General features: G+C 54.3%; 10 protein-coding genes across 10 annotated transcripts; 7 read left to right on the top strand and 3 right to left on the bottom strand.

Moving 5' to 3' along the window:
- Nucleotides 1-63: 63 nt before the first annotated feature.
- On the top strand, nt 64-2,824 carry MYCGRDRAFT_108649 (uncharacterized protein; the record flags this gene model as incomplete). Its single annotated transcript, XM_003853824.1, has 3 exons — nt 64-1,625; nt 1,739-2,031; nt 2,679-2,824. 3 exons carry the CDS (start codon nt 199-201, stop codon nt 2,822-2,824), a joined length of 1,866 nt encoding a protein of 621 aa, XP_003853872.1.
- A 132-nt stretch (nt 2,825-2,956) lies between these two features.
- MYCGRDRAFT_103761 (uncharacterized protein) lies at nt 2,957-4,205 on the top strand (the record flags this gene model as incomplete). Its single annotated transcript, XM_003853825.1, has 3 exons — nt 2,957-3,057; nt 3,131-3,311; nt 3,373-4,205. The coding sequence occupies 3 exons, from the start codon at nt 3,032-3,034 to the stop codon at nt 3,805-3,807; spliced, it is 642 nt and encodes a 213-aa protein (XP_003853873.1).
- Nucleotides 4,206-5,992: 1,787 nt separating this feature from the next.
- Nucleotides 5,993-8,246, top strand: MYCGRDRAFT_108651 (uncharacterized protein; the record flags this gene model as incomplete). The annotated part of the gene is made up of 4 exons (XM_003853826.1): nt 5,993-6,006; nt 6,292-6,298; nt 6,533-7,088; nt 7,143-8,246. 4 exons carry the CDS (start codon nt 5,993-5,995, stop codon nt 7,847-7,849), a joined length of 1,284 nt encoding a protein of 427 aa, XP_003853874.1.
- Nucleotides 8,247-8,749: 503 nt separating this feature from the next.
- MYCGRDRAFT_91777 (uncharacterized protein) lies at nt 8,750-9,415 on the top strand (the record flags this gene model as incomplete). Its single annotated transcript, XM_003853827.1, has 4 exons — nt 8,750-8,752; nt 8,905-9,109; nt 9,232-9,327; nt 9,381-9,415. The coding sequence occupies 4 exons, from the start codon at nt 8,750-8,752 to the stop codon at nt 9,413-9,415; spliced, it is 339 nt and encodes a 112-aa protein (XP_003853875.1).
- Nucleotides 9,416-10,635: 1,220 nt separating this feature from the next.
- MYCGRDRAFT_56833 (uncharacterized protein) lies at nt 10,636-11,933 on the top strand (the record flags this gene model as incomplete). Its single annotated transcript, XM_003853828.1, has 3 exons — nt 10,636-10,758; nt 10,820-11,713; nt 11,769-11,933. 3 exons carry the CDS (start codon nt 10,717-10,719, stop codon nt 11,796-11,798), a joined length of 966 nt encoding a protein of 321 aa, XP_003853876.1.
- Nucleotides 11,934-12,175: 242 nt separating this feature from the next.
- On the bottom strand, nt 12,176-13,006 carry MYCGRDRAFT_56835 (uncharacterized protein; the record flags this gene model as incomplete). Its single annotated transcript, XM_003854338.1, has 2 exons — nt 12,176-12,465; nt 12,535-13,006. 2 exons carry the CDS (start codon nt 12,979-12,981, stop codon nt 12,340-12,342), a joined length of 573 nt encoding a protein of 190 aa, XP_003854386.1.
- A 193-nt stretch (nt 13,007-13,199) lies between these two features.
- On the top strand, nt 13,200-15,277 carry MYCGRDRAFT_69939 (uncharacterized protein; the record flags this gene model as incomplete). The annotated part of the gene is made up of 1 exon (XM_003853829.1): nt 13,200-15,277. One exon carries the CDS (start codon nt 13,200-13,202, stop codon nt 15,246-15,248), a length of 2,049 nt encoding a protein of 682 aa, XP_003853877.1.
- A 2,536-nt stretch (nt 15,278-17,813) lies between these two features.
- On the bottom strand, nt 17,814-18,919 carry MYCGRDRAFT_69942 (uncharacterized protein; the record flags this gene model as incomplete). The annotated part of the gene is made up of 3 exons (XM_003854337.1): nt 17,814-17,963; nt 18,020-18,720; nt 18,777-18,919. The coding sequence occupies 3 exons, from the start codon at nt 18,865-18,867 to the stop codon at nt 17,814-17,816; spliced, it is 942 nt and encodes a 313-aa protein (XP_003854385.1).
- A 216-nt stretch (nt 18,920-19,135) lies between these two features.
- Nucleotides 19,136-19,976, top strand: MYCGRDRAFT_99579 (uncharacterized protein; the record flags this gene model as incomplete). Its single annotated transcript, XM_003853830.1, has 2 exons — nt 19,136-19,302; nt 19,355-19,976. 2 exons carry the CDS (start codon nt 19,167-19,169, stop codon nt 19,861-19,863), a joined length of 645 nt encoding a protein of 214 aa, XP_003853878.1.
- Nucleotides 19,977-20,061: 85 nt separating this feature from the next.
- Nucleotides 20,062-20,538, bottom strand: MYCGRDRAFT_38105 (uncharacterized protein; the record flags this gene model as incomplete). Its single annotated transcript, XM_003854336.1, has 2 exons — nt 20,062-20,174; nt 20,238-20,538. The coding sequence occupies 2 exons, from the start codon at nt 20,536-20,538 to the stop codon at nt 20,062-20,064; spliced, it is 414 nt and encodes a 137-aa protein (XP_003854384.1).
- Nucleotides 20,539-21,634: the final 1,096 nt, after the last annotated feature.

Below are 21,634 nucleotides of genomic sequence, written 5' to 3' on the forward strand. Positions count from 1 at the left end.
ACATTTTTACGACTTCTCTTATCTCTGAGTTGACTATTTCTATGAACATGACTTGTCACATTTCGTAACAATGGACGTTTGAATTGTACAGCAGAGAAAGCACTCGGCCAAAGTTGGACATCGAAATTCTCGACTCCTACCAGACGGCCATTGGTGGACATCTTTTCACCACATCAGGTTTAACGAGCCATTACCAACATGTTCAAACGCTTCTCCACCCGCGGCGGCGGCGACAAAGACAAAGGTTCAAGCAGCCAGACCAGTTCCGCGAACCACTCGCGCCGACAATCTCCCAGCGAGCGACCAGCAATCTCGAGGACTGGAAGCGAGCAGAACAATGGCGCTACATCACAGGAGACGACCAACACAGCTTCTGGAATATATCGATTACTCTCCTTCGTGTCGGCGAATCGTACAAGGAAGGTCGCAAGCGAGGATGTGAACATTGAACAGGCGGCGTATGAACCTTCTGTTTTGCTTATCGTGGCCGGCGGCACTATCTGCATGCAAGACTCCAAAGAAGGCCTCGTGACCTCCAAGCTCTTCCTCGACGAGTGTCTGACTCCCAAGCCTCTGTTCAACGATGGAACGCAATGCCCGACCTCGAAGATCATAGACGAGCATGGCGTTTCGCGCGAGGCACCGAGCCTGCAGCTTCCGCGAGATCGAAATGGTGCCAACGTGCGCTGTACGGTACTCGAGTTCAATCCGCTGCTGGACAGCTCCACCGCGCACTCTCCAACGTGGAATCAATTGGCGCGCTGCGTCCGATCGAACGAGGCCAACTATGATGCTTTCGTCATCTGCCACGGAACGGACACCCTCGCGTACACCGCCGCGGCATTATCTTTCATGCTGATGCCGAACCTGGACAAGACGGTGGTACTTACCGGCGCACAACGAAGCATGTTCTTCGCCGACAGCGACGGATCCGATAACCTCCTCGGCTCCATCGTGATGGCCAGCCATCTCCGCATCCCCGAAGTGTGCGTCTACTTCGGTCACAAGCTCCTAAGAGGCACTCGCATCACAAAGATAAGTGCGTCAAGCTACTCCGGCTTCGAAAGTCCCAACGCAGGACCTCTGGCCACCGTCTCCGAAACCGGCATCGTCGTACACTGGGACAATCTCCAACACCCGCCACCCGCCGGAACACCCATAGCAAGCAAAGACGTGGTAGAAGTCGACAGCAGCCGGGTCGTCGTGTTGAAGATCTACCCCGGTCTAACAGCCGACCTCGTCGACCTCATCTTCTCCTCACCCAACATCAAAGGCGCCGTGCTCGAAACTTTCGGCGCGGGCAACATGCCACTGTCCATCATCCCCTCCCTCTCCAAAGCTGTGCAGCGCGGCGTGGCCATCGTCAACGTCACGCAGTGTCTCCACGGCAGCGTATCGGACGCCTACGAACCGGCGCGGAAACTCGTCGAGGCGGGAATCATGCTCGGGTATGATATGACCATGGAGGCGGCGTATACGAAGATGGTGTACCTGTTGTCGTGTACGGGATTGAGTCCGGTGGAGGTGGGCAAACAGTTGTCAGCGAATATCCGTGGTGAACTCACGCCGCCGGAACCGACGCATGTTGCTTCGGGGCCGTTTTCGATTGCGCAGTTGCCGATTCGGTATGAGAGGACGATGCCGGGATATGTGGTTTGATTGCTGCATTGCAGAGCTTTTCAGGCGCCATCTTGGAGGAGCAGCGAGGTGTCTGGATTACTTGACTTGCATAACGTAGCGTAGCATTCACAAGGCGTATTGGAAACCATCACCAAACACGATGGCCTTCCATTCATCAATCATGGGAGGTCACTGAGCCCATATCACCACCACATGATTCGATTTACACGCGCTCCGATGTCCGAACGATCTGCGACGACTCCGCAGGCGGAAGGATGATCATCGTGGGCCGTCTGAGTCAGATCCTCTTCAAGGCTGATCGCGTGTGTGCAGAAGAGTGGGACTGCGAACAACACATCAAGCTCATCATGACAGATGACATGTATCCTGCACACCACACCGGCGTGTTCGGTACGAAAGTAGCTCATCTCTTGGAAGACTTCCAGGTCCATAGCAACGAGACACTGTATTCTCCATCGTGGACATCGCTGTCTCCGGTCTTCTCTCCGCGGAGGTTCAGACGATGGAGGTATGGACCCATTTTTATCGATAAAGGAATATGCACTTGGGCCGGACGGAGGACGGGTACGTCCGGATCCCATTGCACATCATTGATGATCATGCACAATCTTCCTTGACGTCGTCCCAATCAGGATAATACGAACGTGACCACAAGCTCTGGTCGTACCACTCTTGCAGTACAGTCCACTGCTTTACAATCGTCGCTCCAGGGAGTGTGATACAACCAGGCATTGTTCTAGACTGTTGTACCTCTCATGTCTGCACCTAGCCGCGCGTTATAGAAGCTCAGAACTAATAAACGACCGCTGCACATTGAGTTTTCTTGGAATTGCGGATCCCCCGGATGTCGCGGATGGAATCGTGATTGAGAAAGCAATACACCTCTCGAGTCTAGCGCCTTCAAACTCGGCGGGAGTTCGCAGGTTCTGGTCGACATTCAAGACAGCAAACAAAGACAAATCCTCGAATTTGTCACCTCATTGTTCCTTCAGTCATGAGCGAATTCCTCGCGAAAACAACCAATGAACCCAGCCCAGCCCTGCCATTCCTTCTCGGCGACTCGGGTTTCAAGGAATCCCGTGCGCAAGCCAAATGGTTCGCACAATCCAGTAGTACGGATGTGCCGGGCGATCCGAACACAAATCCGATTGTGGTGGAATTTTTGGCTTTCCCGCTACTGTGATGCTGCTGATGATAAATGCCGCTTTTTTTGTGGGATGATGAGTGATGATGACGGGAGTATGTATATATTCGCTCGTGACCCTCCGCGCGTGGATGCGTGCAAGGTAGTTATTGTTGCTTGCTCGTGCCGGTCGTCGACTCACTTACTCTTCGCGGACTGATCGCCTTGCCGGAGCTTTATCGGAAGCATATTGGTGTAGTTCTAGCTATGGCGGGCCCGAATAAAGCTGAAAGGTCAGTAGCTATGAGTCCGTTCACAAGAGCTCGCATGATCTTGAGGTGAGAACTACGATTGACATGCAAGAAGCAGACATGAGTCCTCCAAATTCGCGATCATAGTCGCAACGCTATCGTGCGTGTACAATGCAATCGTTGCCGTTGCCAGTCTCTACCTACCTGAAGACCCAGTGTACATCGGGACCCTCATGGCGACATACGCATGGGCAAGTCTGTTCTGGAGCGTAGTTGGCTTGGAGGGAGCTCTGAAGGTAAATGCAGCAATGTGAAAGTCTCGTCGGAGAACCAGACGGCTAACACCACCGTCCACAGAAGCGACCCGGTCTCATCAGCTCCTTCGCCCACTTCCTCCTCCTCGACACTTTCGTCTCAGCAATCAGCCGCCTCATCATCCTCCAATTCTTCTTCGACGCCTTTTACGACCAAAATGTCTGCTCCGCGGAGTACGACCTGACCTGGAGTCCCGAGAGTTTCCATAACGACATTGTTTCGAGCGTTCAGCAATTCCGCGAGGACCATATGATGCTGCGACAGCGGAGGAGGAGTTGCCAGGTGGAGTTGGGCATCGTGCAGGTCGGGCTGGTATGTGTCGTGGTATGCTTCGCGGTGGTCCAGGGTGTGTTGGCAGTGTGCATGAGGCGACACGGTCAGGTGGTGGAGCGCGGAGTTCTGGTGGAGAGCGGTCTAGCACTCGGATCGATCGCGGTAATGGACGAAAAGACAGGCATCGCATGCCTTGAGGGATGATCGCTATGCGTTACGATGATGAATTCAAGGTTCCAACGGCAAGACTGGCACGGTCTGATGACATGTCTCAAACAAATCGCCTACAACTGGAAGTCAGCAAGGTGATCGGGAGGAATCGCGACTATGCCGGTCGTACCATTGGACCAATGCTCCTCGTCCACGAAACGGCCATCCGGCGAGATATTGGAGCATCTCCAGTGTGCCGTGCTGGATTTACTCGGAAGCCTGACATAGCAAGGCACTTCCCAGTGCCCACAGCTATCGCAACTGCAGGCCAGATCCGGTGCATGCCATCCGAGAACTTCTCGATCATGGCCGCAGTAGGTGCGTACCAATAGAACCCAAGCCGGCTCGCGCGTGTTGTCGGCCATCTTCGAGAGACGCTCCTTGATCGCATCGTCCAGATACCGCGGGATGGAGTTGCTCATGAAGCGTGGTGCGTGCCATTTGCACAAAGGAGCAGGATGGGCGAATCGATCAGTGTGCGTTACGAGGTTGCAGTTGATGCATTTCCGCCTGCCGGATTCTAGGTTTCGCCGTTCGTTGATATATCTTCGATTCGCCTGCCGTTCGCAGTACGAAGCGTCCTTCAACCAGTCCAGCGGTGGGTTTGGCGTACCCCAGAATAGCCTCTTGTTGACTAGTTTGAGGGCAATCAGGCTGGATGTTGGCAGGGTGGAGCATATGTTCCATAGCAGCTCGAGCGGGAGACTGTCTAAATTCGCATCATTTCTGGGAACGGTTGATGCCATGTTCATGATGCTTTTCTGGGGAGCGAAGCAGGAAGTCCAGAGATGCGGAAGCATCGAAGTTTGCAGTTCTGTTCTATGCTGACGATGAAGTTTGTCGCACATCGAAAAAAGAAAAACAGAAAGCACTTACCATCATACCATCTCAGTAGCATTCAAGACATGCTGCCCTGTGCGAGTTGGGCGTTGCCCGTGACGGCTGCACTGTGATTGGGACCAAAAGTGACGTCCTCCAGCTTATCAGGAACAGAGACCATATGCGCTATACTGATCACGCTGGTTGTCAAAAGACATAGCGGTGAACAATATACTTGGAACCGGAAATGGCAGAGGGCAGCAAACTTGAAACGCGGCGTGTGATCGTAATCATGTCTCGGAGGTCATGGATGACCCGGCTTGATCACAGCCCTGAGAGGATCGAGAAGTCGACGATGAGGTCTCGTGCTCGCGTTGTGCCAATCAGCCTTGATAGAATGTGAAGGCACCCGAGATCCTTTCGTCTGCGCCGTGGGAAAGACTCCAGTTCGGAGTGCGATGTGACGTGGAAGTCTGTGAGTTGCTGCGGCAGGACTGCTTATCGGGGTCGCTTTTCCATGTCCATCGAGATCAACACTCATCGTGAAACGTCGGCTGAGGTATGCTGTGTTAAAGCTCGACACACAAACACCTGGTTGGCAGAACAAATGTATGCACGAGCGCTTACAAGCATTCTCAAAAGACATGCCGTGGTCGTCCGTTCGTCCGGGCTTTCAAGGCTGCGACATGCAAGATCCAGCCCTGTGGCCACCTGCAGATGTCATGCAGCGCAGACACACACGCGCGCAGGATCGATGTGACACCTTCGGGAGCGACTGGTGGATGTACTGGATGACCCGACAGCGTGATTTCCGCCGCAACGAGTCCGCTGGCTCGATGTTCTTGGAGATCTTCTCGTCGCTCCTTCAGTCATCGTAGCATGCGGCCAGAAGATATCGAAGTTGATGGCGCAGAGATTCAGCAGGCCGAGGCGGGGCTTGCTGCAGCTGCGAAGAACCTAGCAGCGGCCGGGGGCATGCATGATGGAGTTGCGAACGACTGTACAATCGCTTGATGCCATTTCGTGATGTTTTCAAGCCTGTTCTTCCTTTCCATGAGATGAGCTGAGGTCGAGATGGTTATATGTCGAGATGAGGAACATGCGAAGAGTATGGTAGAGACTAGAGATCGGTTCATCACGAGTCAGAAGCTTCGCTGGTGGCCGCGGGCGGAAAGCTTCGTCTGCCCTTGGTCGAGATTCCACCACAATCTCGCGCGGATCTCACGTGGGCAGGGCAGCCACCTGTCTGCGGAAAACAACAATGCGGTCTCCCATCACTTCACGTTGTACAACCCAGTATCGCGACAATATATCGACCTCATTGCCAGTTCTATCCCAAGGTCGAATGAAATGTCAGGCCATGGCGACTCGAAAGTAAGAAATCCGCTTGCGGCCACGCAGGGAAATTGGATCACTCAATGCCGAGCCAGTCGCTGGAGCGGAGATTGCTTTGCGCGCAAAGTGAAAATACATGCAAGTCCCTCGCGCCCGCCGCAAGTCTCTACTACTCCATACTAGGTTCCTACCATCCCGCGGTCTCGAGTAGTAGTGGGAGCAAGTGGGAGCAAGTCACAGTCACTCCTTTCTGTCCTTCCAGGTCGCTTCCTCCTCGCAGCATTCTTTCCAGTCTTCACACGATCTATATACTCTCCGGTACAGGTGGAAGGTACGTGAAAATCCTTTGCACGCCCGATCGCGAATCCCGTTCGGCACGTATTTACCCGTTCGCGCTGTTGGGAATATACCTTACCTCGCGTGTGGGCCGCCTCCGTTCTCACCGGCTATACCTTTGTCGCGGCGACGACTCTACGAAGACAAAGCGGCGACTGACAGTGCGTGCAACGATAGTCTGCGTGCTCCCCTCCACGATCCTTCCCTCGAACCCGAACCCTGGTCCTAGACTTTAATTCCCGCGCACACGATCTTCCCACCTGTGGCCATGGCCTACTACGACAACGACAACTCCTCCTGGTCGGCGCAAGGTCGCCAGCCGTCATGGGAGAATCAGCAACGTGCACCATCTCGATCAGCTACCAGCTCCGCCATGTCGCAACGCTACGAGTCCAGTGCATTCGCTTCGCAGTTCGAAGAGATTGAGCGCGCGACGGACAATCTGATGAAGAGCGGCAAGTGGTATCCCGGTCAGGCGCAAGGTGGTGCAGGAGGTATAGGAGCCGGCGCGCGAAGAGAGGGCAGCATACCAGCGGCAGGGCGAAATTTCGACTTCAGTTCAGCGGACCCTCGGCTGGGCGGAGGACCGTCGCGGAACCCATCCGTGAGCGAATTCGATGCGGCACGTCCGGGCTCGGCCGGTCTGCAAGGGTTCTATGCGGGTCAGCGCTTCCCAGGTGGTCGCCAGAGCGAGGCCGAGCAAGTGCTGCAGGCGAAGCGAAGGATGGCCGCACAACGTGAGCGCGAGCTGCGTAATTACCACCAAGAGCAGCAGTACAATCGCAGTGAGTAGTGCGCGGAAGTGTCCAAGATGGAATTATAGGCTGATATCGAAGCAGAGACTGTCTCCAGTTCCAAGGCCAGCACGGATCGATCCAATAGTCCAGCGGCCATGAGTGAGGAGGACAGGCGCGAGTTGATTGCGCGTCAACATCGCGCGCTGTATGGCGAGAACTCGAGCATGTACAATGCGGATGGCACGCGCGCGCAAGGGCCGGATGTGCGCTCTCCCAGTGACGGTCGTGGTCCGTCTCCGTTGGCTCATGGTGCATTTGGCAAACAGGTTCCTTCCAGCGTCGAGGGCTCCGTACAAATGCCACCCCGCGATCGCGCTGAGAACACCACTTCTCCGGTGTCGAATACGCCGTCGCAACAATTCGGCCTGATTCATGACAGCCAGAACAACCGCCAATCGAGCTCGTCGCCCGGCGCATCGCCTCCTCTCGTCCAGGGCCAGGGCCAGAAGGGCGGTGCGGGAGCTGTTGCGCCGATTGGGACCCGACCTCCGCCAGGAGCTGGCAACCAAGGAGCCATGAACAAGCGGGCGACCACGCCACTCACCCCATCTTCGCTCAGCTACGGCTTCAACGCCAATGACGGGCAGAATGCCAATACTGGCAATGTTGAGCGGACGACTTCCGGACCTACGAATCCTGGTATGACGGCCGAGAAAAACGTCGGCGGTCTTGGAAAATGGGGTAGCGGTAGCAGTGGCTGGGGTTCTGGCAAGAGTAATCTGGCTGTCCAGCCTTCTGTCTGGGGATAGAATCGTCAAGATCTGGAGAGGACGAAATGACGGAGTTCGGGTCAAAGAGATGGAGTCAAAAGGGGAACGACAAAGTCATGTCTTTCACGTGTTAGCAGTGGAGTTTCTTCTTCTCCTTTTTGGGACTTGGGCAGCGTGGAAGGGGTCACTCATTGCATTTGGAAAGGTGTTTTGATAGGAAATGGAGTGATGGGACTCTGCCGGGCTGGTTTTGCGCAAGAAAAGGTGTTTCGGGGAAAGGATTTGGGCAGATGCATTTTCATGGAGAGCGCAGATCCGTTTCGAGGTCATGCGTTTGTTGGCTGGGATGCATCTTCGTAATGCTGATGGCGTGGGTGCGAAATGGTTGGGCCCTGAGTATTTATATAGTGTTCGAGGGAACTGCAGGATTTTCGAGGTCTCGTGCGCGAGTCGCTCTCGTGTTGGAGCTTTCGCCAAAGGTCTTTGTAGGATGAAAGCAATGTACTGGAGTTGGGTTCGGCCTTCAATATGCCTCATCTTTGCGTTGCTTGCGGAAGTAACTTCGGCTGTCTGTCTCGGATGCAACCCGACGGCTGCGCGACTGGACATCTGGCTTATAGGCCGTCTTCGAAGCTCGGTGCTCAGTCTGTTCATTGCTGATGTTGAGTATCGAAGTGGACACGAGATGTTGAGCTTAAAAAGTGGTTGTCGCTCTTCTGGCCCCCAGATTTTAGATCGCTTGGCGCCGAACCCCTTCTCCCAAGCTTGCTCGTTCGGATTCGTGGCCGGAAGTTCACATCGTGGACTCCTTTGTGCAGCGACTGATTCACATCCACCATCCACCACGCTCCTTCTCGCCGACCATCTACTCGACTTGACCGGAATCGCACGCTGATATTCGATCGAACGACACAAACTCAACAAGCACACTCCCTCACGATGGTATGGCCTCCCTGCGCGCACAATCAGACTTCACTCCGCGCAGCGCAATATATGCGCGCTGGACAGCTCTCCTGTTGAATGATACAATGCCCAATTACCTTCCAGGTCTCGTTGTGATCGAGAATTAATGCTAACACCAATGCCTCCCACAGTCTTCTCCACGCCCTGCCTCCCCGGTGAACAACGCGGCCAACTCCGGCTCGACCACCGCACGTCCATCATCCCCGAAAGCACCCGGCGGTCCAGCGACCGCGATCAGGAGAAAGGCGGCCGCAGACCGCGCGGACAAAGTCGCCAATGCGCGACCATCGAGCACGAGGGCGGCAGGAGCTGGTGGTAGCAGCAGCACAATGTTGAGTACGTGTCCATTGGGGAAGATGCGAAGATGCGGATGTCCTGTGCTTTCATGGCAGGCTGATGCTACGGCTTTTGGCCAAGAGAAATGGCCATGGACAAGAAGGCTAACGAGGAATGTACAGGACTCTACACGGACGAGTCTCCGGGCTTGAAGGTTGATCCCTTTGTGGTTATGGTGTTGTCGATTGGCTTCATTATCAGTGTCGTCGCTCTCCACAGTGAGTCCAATGCTGCTATGTGCTGTCATTGGAACTTGCTAATCATTCCTCAGTCATTGCGAAGTTCACGAAGAGATTCTCTTCTTAGAGCACCGACGCAGAGCCAGGAGGATTAGAAGCAGGAGCGGGCATGAGGGTAGCATGGAAAAGGTGTTGTGGCAGCGCGTGCGATTTGTAATGGTTTGAGGCCACGATGCGGGTGTGGTCGAGAACAGCACTCAAATTCAGTTGAGAGAAGTTTGACCTTGCCCACAGGGTACACGCTGTATATGGAAGCGACGGAAAAGCAAATCTCTTCGACAATCTTGTATGAATATATGGAGAGTACCTGATCTGTCCGCAGGTCGAAACGTTTTCCTCTGAAAAGGTTCCTAGGCGTGTTTGCGGCATTGCCTTGAAAGGGCATAGAGATCAAGGTACTTACGTTGACCTGCAACAACTTCAACCTCAAGCTCCGCGACACCCTCGAGGCTACGCGATCCATTCGAGGGTCCGAACCACGAGACAGCAGCCCGGGCTACAGGCATCGCCGCAAGAGGGCCATGAATGCCTTCAGATTGCAAGCTGCCCGCCAGCACTCATCAGTTTGGCATCAGCATCGTCACTCTCCAGACAGTCTCGTGGCAGCTACGCGCTCTCGTCAAATACCGTCGCACACTTATCATGTACAATCCTGCGGTGTATCTTGCAATGCAGCGCGAAGCAAGAATGGCGAGAAAGCACAGCATGTACACAGGAAAGTAGAGCGAGCGCAGTTGCAGAGCACATCATCCATGCGCAACAACACTAGTACGGCAACACGACGACCTACATGTGATCTTCCAGCCTCATAGAATTGCCGGATGCCACGCGACAGAAGACGACATTTTCCCGCCCGTACTCGATTTAGCCGCAGTCCCTCCACGTCCCGCGGTGGAGGCACAAGGGGACCCTTTCAGGCGGTTGCAATTGCCCCACCATTGCTCGTGGCGCTTCAGGCGGGGAGCTGTTGCCCACGATGACGGCTCAAAAAAATGTTTTTATGGGCAGCTGCGCGTGGTGCATTCTGCCGGAGCCGGAGATGCTGTGTGCTCGTTGAGAGAAACAATCACATATTAGCCCTACTACGACCGCTCCACAGAAGCGCCGGTGTCTCCTCGTGTCCTTGTCCCGTCCGCCGTCGTCCAGATGAGCTTGCGTCAGAGCATAAAAAGGTACTGATCCTCGCCGCCCTCGACTTTACCCGTCCTGTTGAACCTGACCTCAATCAAAACCCACAGATCCGCTACCCTGTTTCCTCCTCTTCCTCGACAAACCTTTTCTCCCTCCAAATTCACAACAACCCGTGCTCTCCCACGACTCGCCCTCTTCAACCAACACCAACACTTCAATCCTAGAAACTACGCAACAATGGCTTCTTCCCCTCTGGTCACGCTGAACAATGGCCAAAAGGTGAGCACTCCAGAAGAGCGGCGTGTTTTCCTCTGCGCAGCCAGCTAATCCTTCACTTCAGATGCCGCTCGTCGGATTCGGTCTCTGGAAAGTGAACAACGACACTTGCGCCGACCAGGTCTACAACGCCATCAAGACCGGCTACCGTCTGTTCGACGGTGCCTGCGACTACGGCAACGAGAAGGAGGCCGGTGAGGGTGTCGCACGTGCCATCAAGGATGGACTCGTGAAGCGTGAGGAGCTCTTCATCGTCTCCAAGCTGTGGAACTCTTTCCACGAGAAGGAGCGTGTCAAGCCAATTGCGAAGAAGCAGCTCGCCGACTGGGGTCTTGACTACTTCGATCTCTTCATCATTCACTTCCCGATCGCCCTCGAGTACGTCGACCCAGAGGTCCGCTACCCACCAGGCCTCTACAACAAGGACAACAAGCTTTCCGTCGTCAAGGCACCACTCCACGAGACCTACGCCAAGATGGAGGAGCTGCACGAGGAGGGCCTGATCAAGTCGATCGGTATCTCCAACTACAGCGCAGGCCTCCTCCTCGACGTTCAGCGCTACGCCAAGACCCTTCCTCAAACCCTCCAAATCGAGCACCACCCATACCTCGTGCAGCCCGACCTCATCGACCTCTGCAAGCACCTCGGAATTGCCATCACCGCGTACTCCTCGTTCGGCCCGCAGTCCTTCCTCGAGCTCGGCTCGCAAAAGGCCAAGGATACTCCTCTCCTGTTCGACCACTCCACCGTCAAGAGCATCGCCGACAAGCACAGCAAGTCGCCCGCCCAGGTTCTCCTGCGGTGGTCTACCCAGCGTGGCATTGCTGTCATCCCCAAGAGCAACAACCAGAGCCGTCTCGCGCAGAACTTGGATGTGTGCAGCTTCGACCTCAGCGAGGACGAGATCAAGCAGATCGCTTCGCTCGACAAGGGTCTGCGCTTCAACAACCCCAAGGACGTAAGTTGTCAGAATGTTTTCGACCCATACGTACTATTACTGACGCCTTCCGCAGTGGGGCATCGAGACTTCTATCTTCGCTTAGATGTGCTACTCTGGGGAACAGTCCTAAGCATTGGGAGTGCAAGTTTGGCGTCATGGGTGAGATTCTCGGTGACAGTCTACTTCCGCTGGAGCTTCGCCTCCTACGTCTAATAGATAGCTCATTATGAAACGACATGGAACACACAACAGCTCTTTTGTTATTCCGCCCGACACATGCTTTGCTTCTTCGTGTTCTGACGGCGAAAGAGCATCGTATGGCGTTGCTTGGCCATGAGGTGTTGTGGTATCGCTACAGTCTGCCCTGTCTTCATTTCACCGTCTCTCCTTGCCATCTTTTTCGCAGCAGCACAAACCGATGCCTTGCTGGCTATCCTCTCATCTATGCGGTTCCGAGCTCTTAGTCTGTCGTGCAATCATGGTGACACCGCGTGCCGCCACCACCCAAGCCCGAAGGCTAGACTCCTCCGGAACAGCGCGCGACTGCGTATGCGAGTGAGAACTCTCGGAGTTCATTGATGTCTAGTCCGCCCAGCTGCGGCGTCATCGTGTCTCAATCAATGGAAAGTTCATGTTACCGCCTTTCAACCAGCAAACAGTGTATCTTCGTCACGCAGGTACTCGCCAACATCTGCTTGTCGAAAGGTGACGATTCCAGTCGGATCCAGTTTTCGTGCCTCTGCTGTTGATCTCGCTGTGACGCCGAATCCCTACAATTACAGTCAGTCTCACTGCTCAATTCCATCCCTCAAATCTCCTCGTCGCCAATCCCAACTCACCAAAGGCGTATCATTCATACTCATAACAATCACTCCCGCATGCTCCGGTGCATCCTCACTCCACCGTCCCACATGCGCCTTGACCACATGTCCACCATACAAAAACGGCATCTCTCCATTCGCCTTCACCCACACCTTATACCTCGCATGCGGCGCAATGACATCCAACGCCGTGATGTGCAAGCGGAACTTGCCCGTCTTGGTGAATTTTCCTAGACATGTTCCGAGGGAAAGGAGAGAGTCCCGTGCGACGGAGGTGGCGAGGTTGGCGAGCGATTCGCGGATGTAGTAGACGCGATCTTTTTGTACGCGGAAGACGTAGCGGTCGGGAGTTTTGGAGTTTGGGTCGGTTGTGGTGTCGGTGAGGAGGTTGTTGAGGGAGCGGCCGGTGTAGTTGGCGAGTTTCTCGAAGAGAGTTTTCGTTTCGGTGTCGGTTAGAGGACGCATGTTGGCTGTGGTGGGGAGGTTGTTTCGTTCGGTGTGAGTGTGATGGCGGAAGAGGGAATGGCAAGATTGTCGCTCAGAACTTTTTGATAGACAGGCCCGGGCTGCGGGCGGAGACAGGTCCGCTTAAAGCCGAAGAAAAGCTCCGCCAAAATTCCTTGAGTCGGCTGAAGTCGTTTCTCTTGCAACACATTTCCGCTGAAATGTCGGTTGGATCCAGGATGGCAGAGCCGGCGAGTAAGAAGAGACGACTGAGTCCACCGGAGGAGGAAGGGAGGTCGATGCCGGGATTCGCGAAATGGGATCTGGAACAGGACTACGAGAATCGATCGCGGAAGAAGAAGAAGGAGAAGGACGGAAAGGAGGACAGATTGATGATCAAGACGTCCGACGGTCGCATCACTGAGAACCCCCGTGTAGATGTGGTATACCAAAAGCCGGAGGAAAAGGACGATGATAAGGACAGTTTTCTTGCCAGCGGCGACGAGGATGAAGACAGTGCAGTCGCCGACTTCCACTCGTCGAAGCCCAAGAAGCCTACGGTACCACCAAAGGAACAGATCAGACTGGCAAAGGAAGAGCTTGCACGATTGGCAGGGTCGTTGAGCGAGGATCCAGAAGAGCACATTGGACAACTCGGCGCATTGGCGGATATCGCCAGCTCTCACAATGTCACAGTCAAGAAGCTGGCACTGGCAACACAATTAGCAGTCTTCAAGGACATCATTCCTGGCTACCGGATACGACCACTCGGCGAGCAAGACATGAATGCGAAAGTGTCAAAGGATGTCAAGAGACTGAGATCGTTTGAGCAAGGTCTGCTCAGCGGGTACAAACACTACGTGACGAACCTAGGCAGGCTGTCTGTCTACAATGAAAAGTCAAAACTCGATGCCCAGTCCGCGGCTGGTCTGGCGACTGTGGCCATCTCGTGCGCTTGCGCATTGTTGACGAGCGTGTCGCATTTTAATTTCCGTCCGGAACTGGTTGGAATCCTGGTGAAGAAGCTGGCGAGCAGACATGTCGATGCCGACTTTGTCAAGTGTCGCGAGGCGATTGAGCAGCTGTTCCAGGAGGATGAAGGTGGGCACGCTTCGCTCGATGTCGTGGGACAGTTGACGAGGATGATGAAGGGAAAGAAATACTACTTTCATGAGAGTGTGCTGAACACCTTCCTACATTTGAGACTATTGAGCGAATTCGCGCACAAGGCTTCGACGAACTCAATCGATAAAGCAGCGCCGGACGATGCGATGGTGTTGAAGAAGCCAAAGCAGAAACGCGAATTTAGGACGAAACGAGAGAGGAAGGTAATGAGGGAGCGAAAGGAGGTCGAGAAGGAGATGAAGGAGGCAGACGCTGCGGTATCGTACGAGGAGAGGGACAAGAATCAGTCCGAGACCTTGAAGTTGGTCTTCGTCACCTACTTCCGCATCCTCAAGGAGCGGGTGCAGCACTTGATGGGAGCTGTGCTGGAAGGACTGGCCAAGTACAGCCACTTGATCAACCAGGACTTCTTCGGAGACATCCTGGAAGCATTGAAGGACCTCATCGACGACGCGGAAGCGGCGCTCAAGCCGCAAGAGGGAGAAGAAGGCGAGGAAGAAATCGAGCCCGACGATGCTGCGCAGAGAAATGCAACGAGAGAAAGCTTGCTGTGCATTATCACGGCCTTTGCTCTTCTCCAAGGCCAGATTGATGTCGTCAAGTCAGCCAACAGTCTGAATCTCGATTTGAGCTTCTTCATCAAGCATCTCTATCGCACGCTGGTACCCTTGGCGATGGACCTGGACATCGAACTCAGCGCGAAAACTGCACATCTCAGCGATCCGAACGGGCTTCACGTTCCCACCACTTCTTCTAAGGACAACAAAGTCAACGTTGCGACTACCACTGTTCTTTTGCTTCGATCGCTATCATCCGTTCTACTTCCACCAACCGGCACCAAATCTGTCCCGCCTGTCCGAGTGGCCGCGTTTGTCAAGCAATTGGAGACATTAGCACTGCACCTACCACAGAAAAGTGCCATCGCAGTGCTGGAGTTGATCAAGCAGATTACCAAGACGCATGGCAACAAGGTCGCTTCATTATGGAACACCGAGGAGAGGAAGGGAGACGGTGTTTTCGATCCACTCAGTCAAGAGGTGGAGAGCAGCAATGCGTTCGCCAGTACTGTTTGGGAGGGAGAGCTGTTGAGGCTACATTTCGATCCGAAGATACGGGAGGCTGTGAAGGCTGTTGAAGGGAATGTCAAGGCAGCTAGATCTTAGAGTTCTCGACAACTACCTACCTTACCCAGATAATTTGGGCTTCCAACATATTCTCCGATGCTGAAAGTGGTATTCGCTCAGAATCGATAAGCGCTGCGAAATCTTGGCAATTCGCGATTGTTGCTATGGCGAAGTAAACAAATGACTTCACCAGAACTTTTCTGGACCTCGACACTGCAGCATGATTTAGCTTTGTGAGACTGAAGAACATCACTCTTCCAATCATATCGACCGAGGGCGCAGAGATGGCACGTCCGAAGGTCTATGGCAAGCGTTCCCGGACAGTCTTCGACACACGAGCAGCGGATGCTTTCTCCAGCAGTCCTGAGCCCGTGGTACTGGCAGCGGAGCAGGTAATGCTGAAGACGACAGACGCCACCGGAGTGAACAGTCCTAGTGTTGCAAAAGTACGGCAGCCAGTTCAAGTAACATCAATACCAAGGTGTCGTGGATCCGAAGCTCGTAAAGATGAGTGTCAAGAAGAGACTCCCCGGAAGGCCTTGGGCGAGATCAACGCGAACTCGGTCATTTCGCCCATCTCACTTACAACCTACACGACTCCTAAGATCGCAAAGAAGAGAACACATAACAGGAGTCTCCAGACCGCCAGTTCAGCCTCCAAAGACGTCGTCACTGCCCACGCGAGACCCTCAGTCACGAAAGACCAGCAACCCGAGGACTCAGCAACATTACCGCATGTAGACGCTCTCTATACAGAGGCCGCGCTCGAGGCCAAGCAGCGGAGAAGAGAAGCTAGGGCAGCGAAGAAAGCGAAGTCCAATCCGATGGCCAAAACTTGCCCGACAGAAGATAATCAGCCGCCACTGCCCTCGAGCGAGGATGTCCTACAGGCACCAATCGAGGCACCGCTGACCAGACTTTTACCACTCGACACGGCTTCGACAGAAATCTACCAGTCTCACCTGGAACCTCTACTAGATCTATCGCCACACTCGCTCACCCCATTCTCAACCTGGTCCGAGCTACTCGACGTCCACTTCACGCTCTCCAAGATAGCAGAAGCATCCTTTGGGGAGGTCTTCCGCCTCTCCTATCAACCCGATTCCTCCGACCTAAGCGACACCATCCCTTCATCAGAAGAGTCCGTCTTCAAAATCATCCCACTCCAACCACCACCACGCACACTTCCCCGCGACAAACGACGCCGAGCCGCCGCTCTCCGAAAATCCGAGATGATGACCGCACCACCCGATGTCGCGACCGAAGTCCGTCTACTACAACGCATGAGCGTCGTGCCAGGATTTACAAATTTCCGAGACGTCCGTGTAATCCAAGGTCAGCCAACCGGCGCTTTCGTGCAAGCCTGTCAGGAATGGGACGCGAAGCAGAGATCTCTCGGCAAAGATGGCAGCCACTTCCCGGATCCAGGCAAAAAAGGCGTCTATGATGATGGACAGTGTTGGGCAGTGATTGAGATGCAGGATGCAGGTACCGATTTGGAACGAGTCCTCGCGGCGGAAGACGGCGAGTCGGGATGCAAAAGCGTCTGGGAGGTATGGGATGTTTTCTGGCAAGTCGTGCTTTCGCTGGCAAAGGGCGAAGAAGGCTCCGAGTTCGAGCATCGAGATCTACATCTCGGAAACGTGTGTATACGACGGACGCAGAACGACAGCAAATTGGAAGTCGATCCCGCTCGCAACCTAGGCTTCACGGACATCGAAACGACAATCATCGACTACACCATCTCCCGCTGCCGCATGCCCGACGACAGCATCGCCTACATGGACCTCTCGCGCGACAACGCGCTCTTCGAAGGCGACAGCACAGAGGAGTATCAGTACGACATATATCGGTACATGCGCGGCGTGATGTATCAAGACTGGGCGTACGCACAACCGACGACGAAGCAGATGCGGAAGTCCGGGCGGACGTGGGAGCAGTTCCATCCGCAGACGAATTTGGTGTGGTTGCATTTGATCCTGTACAACTTACTCGAGCAGATGGAGTGGTCGGGCAAGAAGGTTAAGCCGTCGGGGAGTAAGAAGGATCGGGCGTTGGTCAAGCGGAGGAAGCAGTTGGAGAAGATTTTGTTGAGGATGCAGGAGTTGTTAGATCCTGGGGAGGTTTGTGGGAATGGGATCTGGGCGGCGGGAGATTTGGTTGCGATGGCGGTGGGAGAAGGGTGGCTTGGTGTGGAGGATGTTGTTGGCGATGGGGTGGACCAGACGGAGTTGGAACATGATAGGCTGGTCGGGTATCTGGAGTCGTTGGCCGTGTGAGGAAGGCTTGTCATCTGGGTGAAATCAAGCAGAGGAGTGCTTTTTGACACAAGCGTTCAAGCGTTGCTGTATCGTTAGCGAGGATTTCAAGTGCCAGAGAAATTTCGTAGCTCCAATGTTCTACGCATATGATAGTTTCTCCTTCGCGCGGGTGACATTGATTGCGTGGACTGCTGTATGACTTCTACAATTATTGATTAACTCTCGTTCGCATCATCTCGTAATCTAGCTATGTACTAGCATCCAGCCGGAGGGCTCACAGTCCATATCCGGTCGTCGCAGCGATGAAGGCACAACTGCCACACTCAGATACCATTCCTCGAGCTTAGAAGGCGAAGACTTGATCCTCGAGCTTGCTGACTGGTCGAGCCTTGTCGAAGCCCAATGACTCGGTGGCCTTCTTGATCGCAGAAACCATAGGAGGAGGACCACAGATGAGGATCTTGACGTCCTTTGCAGGTGCAGGGAGACGTTCCTGAGAGAGGTTAGTTCGGATGGACACCCTTTCGCCTCATCCTGACATGAGCTTACCTTGATCATGTCTGCGGTCACAAAGCCGACACCACCGGTCCATCCAGATGGAGGGTTGTTCAGAACATAGTAGACGTTGAAGCCATCCTCCTTAGCCAAAGCATCGAGATCCTCCCTGAGCAAGATGTCCTCCTCATTGACGTTGGCGAAAATAAGGTCAACCTCTGTCTTGTCACCGTCCTTGCGACCACGGCGAATCGCCTGACAGACCTGAAGCATTGGTGTGATACCGGTACCACCTGCGATCATTCCAAAGCGACGAACCATGTTGGGAGTGTATACCATGGCGCCCTTTGGCCCACGCACCTTCATCTTATCACCGACATTGAGAGTCGCGAGATGGCGGGAGATGTTACCGGTCGGATAGCTCTTGATCAGCAGGTCAAAGTGGCCGGGCGTGACATCTGAAGAGATCGGCGTGTATGATCGTACGACTTCCTTGTTCTGCACTTCGCCGGTCTTTGGGTCGGTGACGTCGAGGTCCGCGGCGAGGGAGATGTGCTGGCCGATTGGAAGGCCGAGGATGCTGTCCTCTGTGGGAAGCTTGAAGCGGTAGATGGCGGTGTTGTGCGATGTTTGGGTCTTCTCGGAGATTGGAAATTCGGTGAAGGTCTTTGGGTCGATGGCAGTGTTCGGTCCGCGAGATTCTTGCTGTGCCTTCTCGGGAGCAGGCGGCTGAGGGCGATCTTTCGGCGACTCTTCTCCGTGGTCGTCAGCGAATGCGCACGGATTAGCGAAGGCAGTATAGAAGACATACCGCCGGTCAAGAAGAAGAAGCCACCGAGGATGGCGACGACTACGATGACGAGAGGAACGACAAAGGTCTTGTAGTCCAAGGCTTCCGGCATCGTGGCGATATTGCAGCACTTGCTGGAGAGACTCTGCGCGCGTAGATGGAGGAGAAATGTAAGTGAAAGTGAGGTCGTCCAGGGAAGGCACGCCGCTTGAACAAGGTCTCCTAGACCTCATCGACCAAAAAATATGGCGCTAGCGAATGCCCCAGCTGGACCCCTCACCCCGAAGATCGGCCTCTGGAAACGAGCTCTCGAATTGTCGTGTCGTTCCGCTTCAACTTTCACACACATTTTCGAGGAATTGTTTCCGCGATATCTGAGCTGCGAGTGTGGGACTCACACCTGTGGCAGATATGGGCGATGTTGATCCAGACGACATCGACTACGATAATCCACCGTTCCCTTTGACCGCAATCGACCGCGAGCTCCTGGCGACGAAAGATGAAGACTATCATCGGATCACCTGGGACGACCTGAAGCGAATCATCGGTGAGGCAATGTCTCCCTCACATTGCCATGCGGTAGCTCATTCTCCATCCAGAGGACAACACTCTTGAGAATCTCAAACGCCTGCCATCTGATCTTCGACGGTATCTTGCCTGGTCTCACAATACCAAGAGAGCATACGGTGGCATCGTGCAATACGTGCTTCAAGAGCGACTTCGATGGCAGCCACTCACGGCCGACCCTCCCACGTTCGCTCATACGTCTGAGGTTCCCTTCCGAGTCAGGAGCGACTATGCTGTCTTGCAGAACGACTGGCCATACGGATTCGTCCCAGGCATCTCGCATTTGTTGGTTTGGAGCAAGACGCCCATTCCAACAGATGACGTTAGAGGCGATGTGACGGAGACGAGCCGGAAATTGATCGAGGACTTTGTGCATGACTACTTCATCAAGGACCTCGGCGACGGTGGAAGTGATAGAGTGCTTTGGTTCAAGAACTGGGTCAGTTTGCAGAGTGTGAGAGGTGTGGACCATGTCCACGTGCTGGTGAGAGATGCTCCGAAGGAACTACTGGTGAAGTGGACGGAGAGGAAAGACCTGTGATCTTATTCACGATGTCGACGCTTGAGTGATTCAACATGGACCTGGACGCTGGGACATGATGTGGATTGCACTTTGTCATATCATTCATACGTGGTCAGCCTGACCCAAGCTTGCTATGTGTAGACCCAAAACCCTTGATGCGGACCCAGCCCACGAGAAGTCACTCACTCGCAGCACCTCCCATCCAATGCCACCAGCCTAGCTTGTGCCCGAACACCCAACAAAGTTGTTGTTGCTCGCGCCAGTGTGAGTGATGGTACCACCCCACTGTCCCCTCGTGTTGAACACAACACGGTCCGGTCCAGGAGAACCTACAACATCATCAGCGTTCACCTCTCACACACACAGGCTACACGAATGACAAGAAAACTCACCACCAGAGTACGTCGACCCACTGGCCAAGATCGGGAACTCCTGGTACGGTCCGCTGACGGCAAAGCTGAACCCCTCACGATTGTTGTACTGGTGTGGGTAGTTGCCCGACCCGACTTGTTGGCCGTTGGCGTAGTAGTTGTAGCCCTTGTTGACGGCCGCGGAGACTTGCGAGGCGGAATAGTATTGGTTGCCACAGTAGGTGGCCTGCTGGCGGATCTCGAGCTCTGCAGGCTCAGCGACGGGGGCGGAGAAGGCGGCTGTGGCGAAGAGGAGGGCGGAGGAGAGGAGGGAGAAACGCATGGTGGACGGTTTGGAGGGTGGAGTGGGTGGGCTGGGTTGGTTCTTGGGATCTGAGGGATGGGTGGAAAGAAGGCGGGTAGACGAGGAGGTGATGTCGGGTTTATATGTTTCTGATATACCCAATGTCTCGGAGTCTTTCTTCCTGGAGGATAGCGTGCCTGTCTCCCGTTGACTTACCTCGTGTGTCCAATCAAGGATGTTGAAAAGCACATGCTCGCTACAGCATGGCTAGCACATGCGCGACCGACGATCCGTCCCTGCGTGACGTTACATTGCCGGAGGCCTGTCCATTTGGTATAAGAGGAACTCTCGCTTCGAAAAGTGCCGCTACCTTGTTGATCCCTCAAGCCGCCACGGCATGTGGTTCGGAGGTATGTCCAAGAAGGATCTTGAGAAATCAGGGAGCATGAAACGCATTCGGAAGGTCAGAAAGAACGTGGTGGTTGGCAAAAGATAAGGAGCCAAAGAGACGTCGTTATCAGAGCACATGTTTCCTGCCGCGGACGCGGAGGTGCGCAGATCACAGAGTAGTGAATCTTGGACGGAGCGGAGTGTGTCCAGATCTCATGTATAGTTCCGACCAGTTAGGACGATGGACCGGGTGAGCTTTGTGTATAGTGCAAGAGCCGAAGCGAAGATCGACCGTCCGAAGTGCGCTAATTCGTGCGAAAGAGGAAGGAGCGTCCGAAAGCTTCTTGGCGGAGGGTTCCACTAAAGGTGTGCACGAGGTGGCATGCTGCGTGATTGTTTGCTCGTGGGATATATGTGGTGGTTGGCACTTGGACGGACTGGGTATTGCATCCGGCCGTCGTTGCACCGGTTCGTGTGTCGTTCTTTCCTGATGGCATGTGCGAATGTGTGAAACTTGGCGGTGGAACGTCATGAGAAATGCTTCACTTACTAAGAAGAGCTGGTAGTAGCATTTGGACACATAGACCTATTCAGCTCGTCAAAAACATTGGCAATAAACGACAATCGCAGCTCTGGAGACCGAATCGACACATAACCACGGCTCTAAGAAACTTCACCTCCCACACATCTTCCACAATGCCTCAAGCCGGTCTGGGAGCCACCCAGCAACTTCAGCAGTCCAAGC

This window comes from Zymoseptoria tritici, chromosome 3 (genome assembly GCF_000219625.1).
Source record: "Zymoseptoria tritici IPO323 chromosome 3, whole genome shotgun sequence".
NCBI classification, from domain to species: domain Eukaryota; kingdom Fungi; phylum Ascomycota; class Dothideomycetes; order Mycosphaerellales; family Mycosphaerellaceae; genus Zymoseptoria; species Zymoseptoria tritici.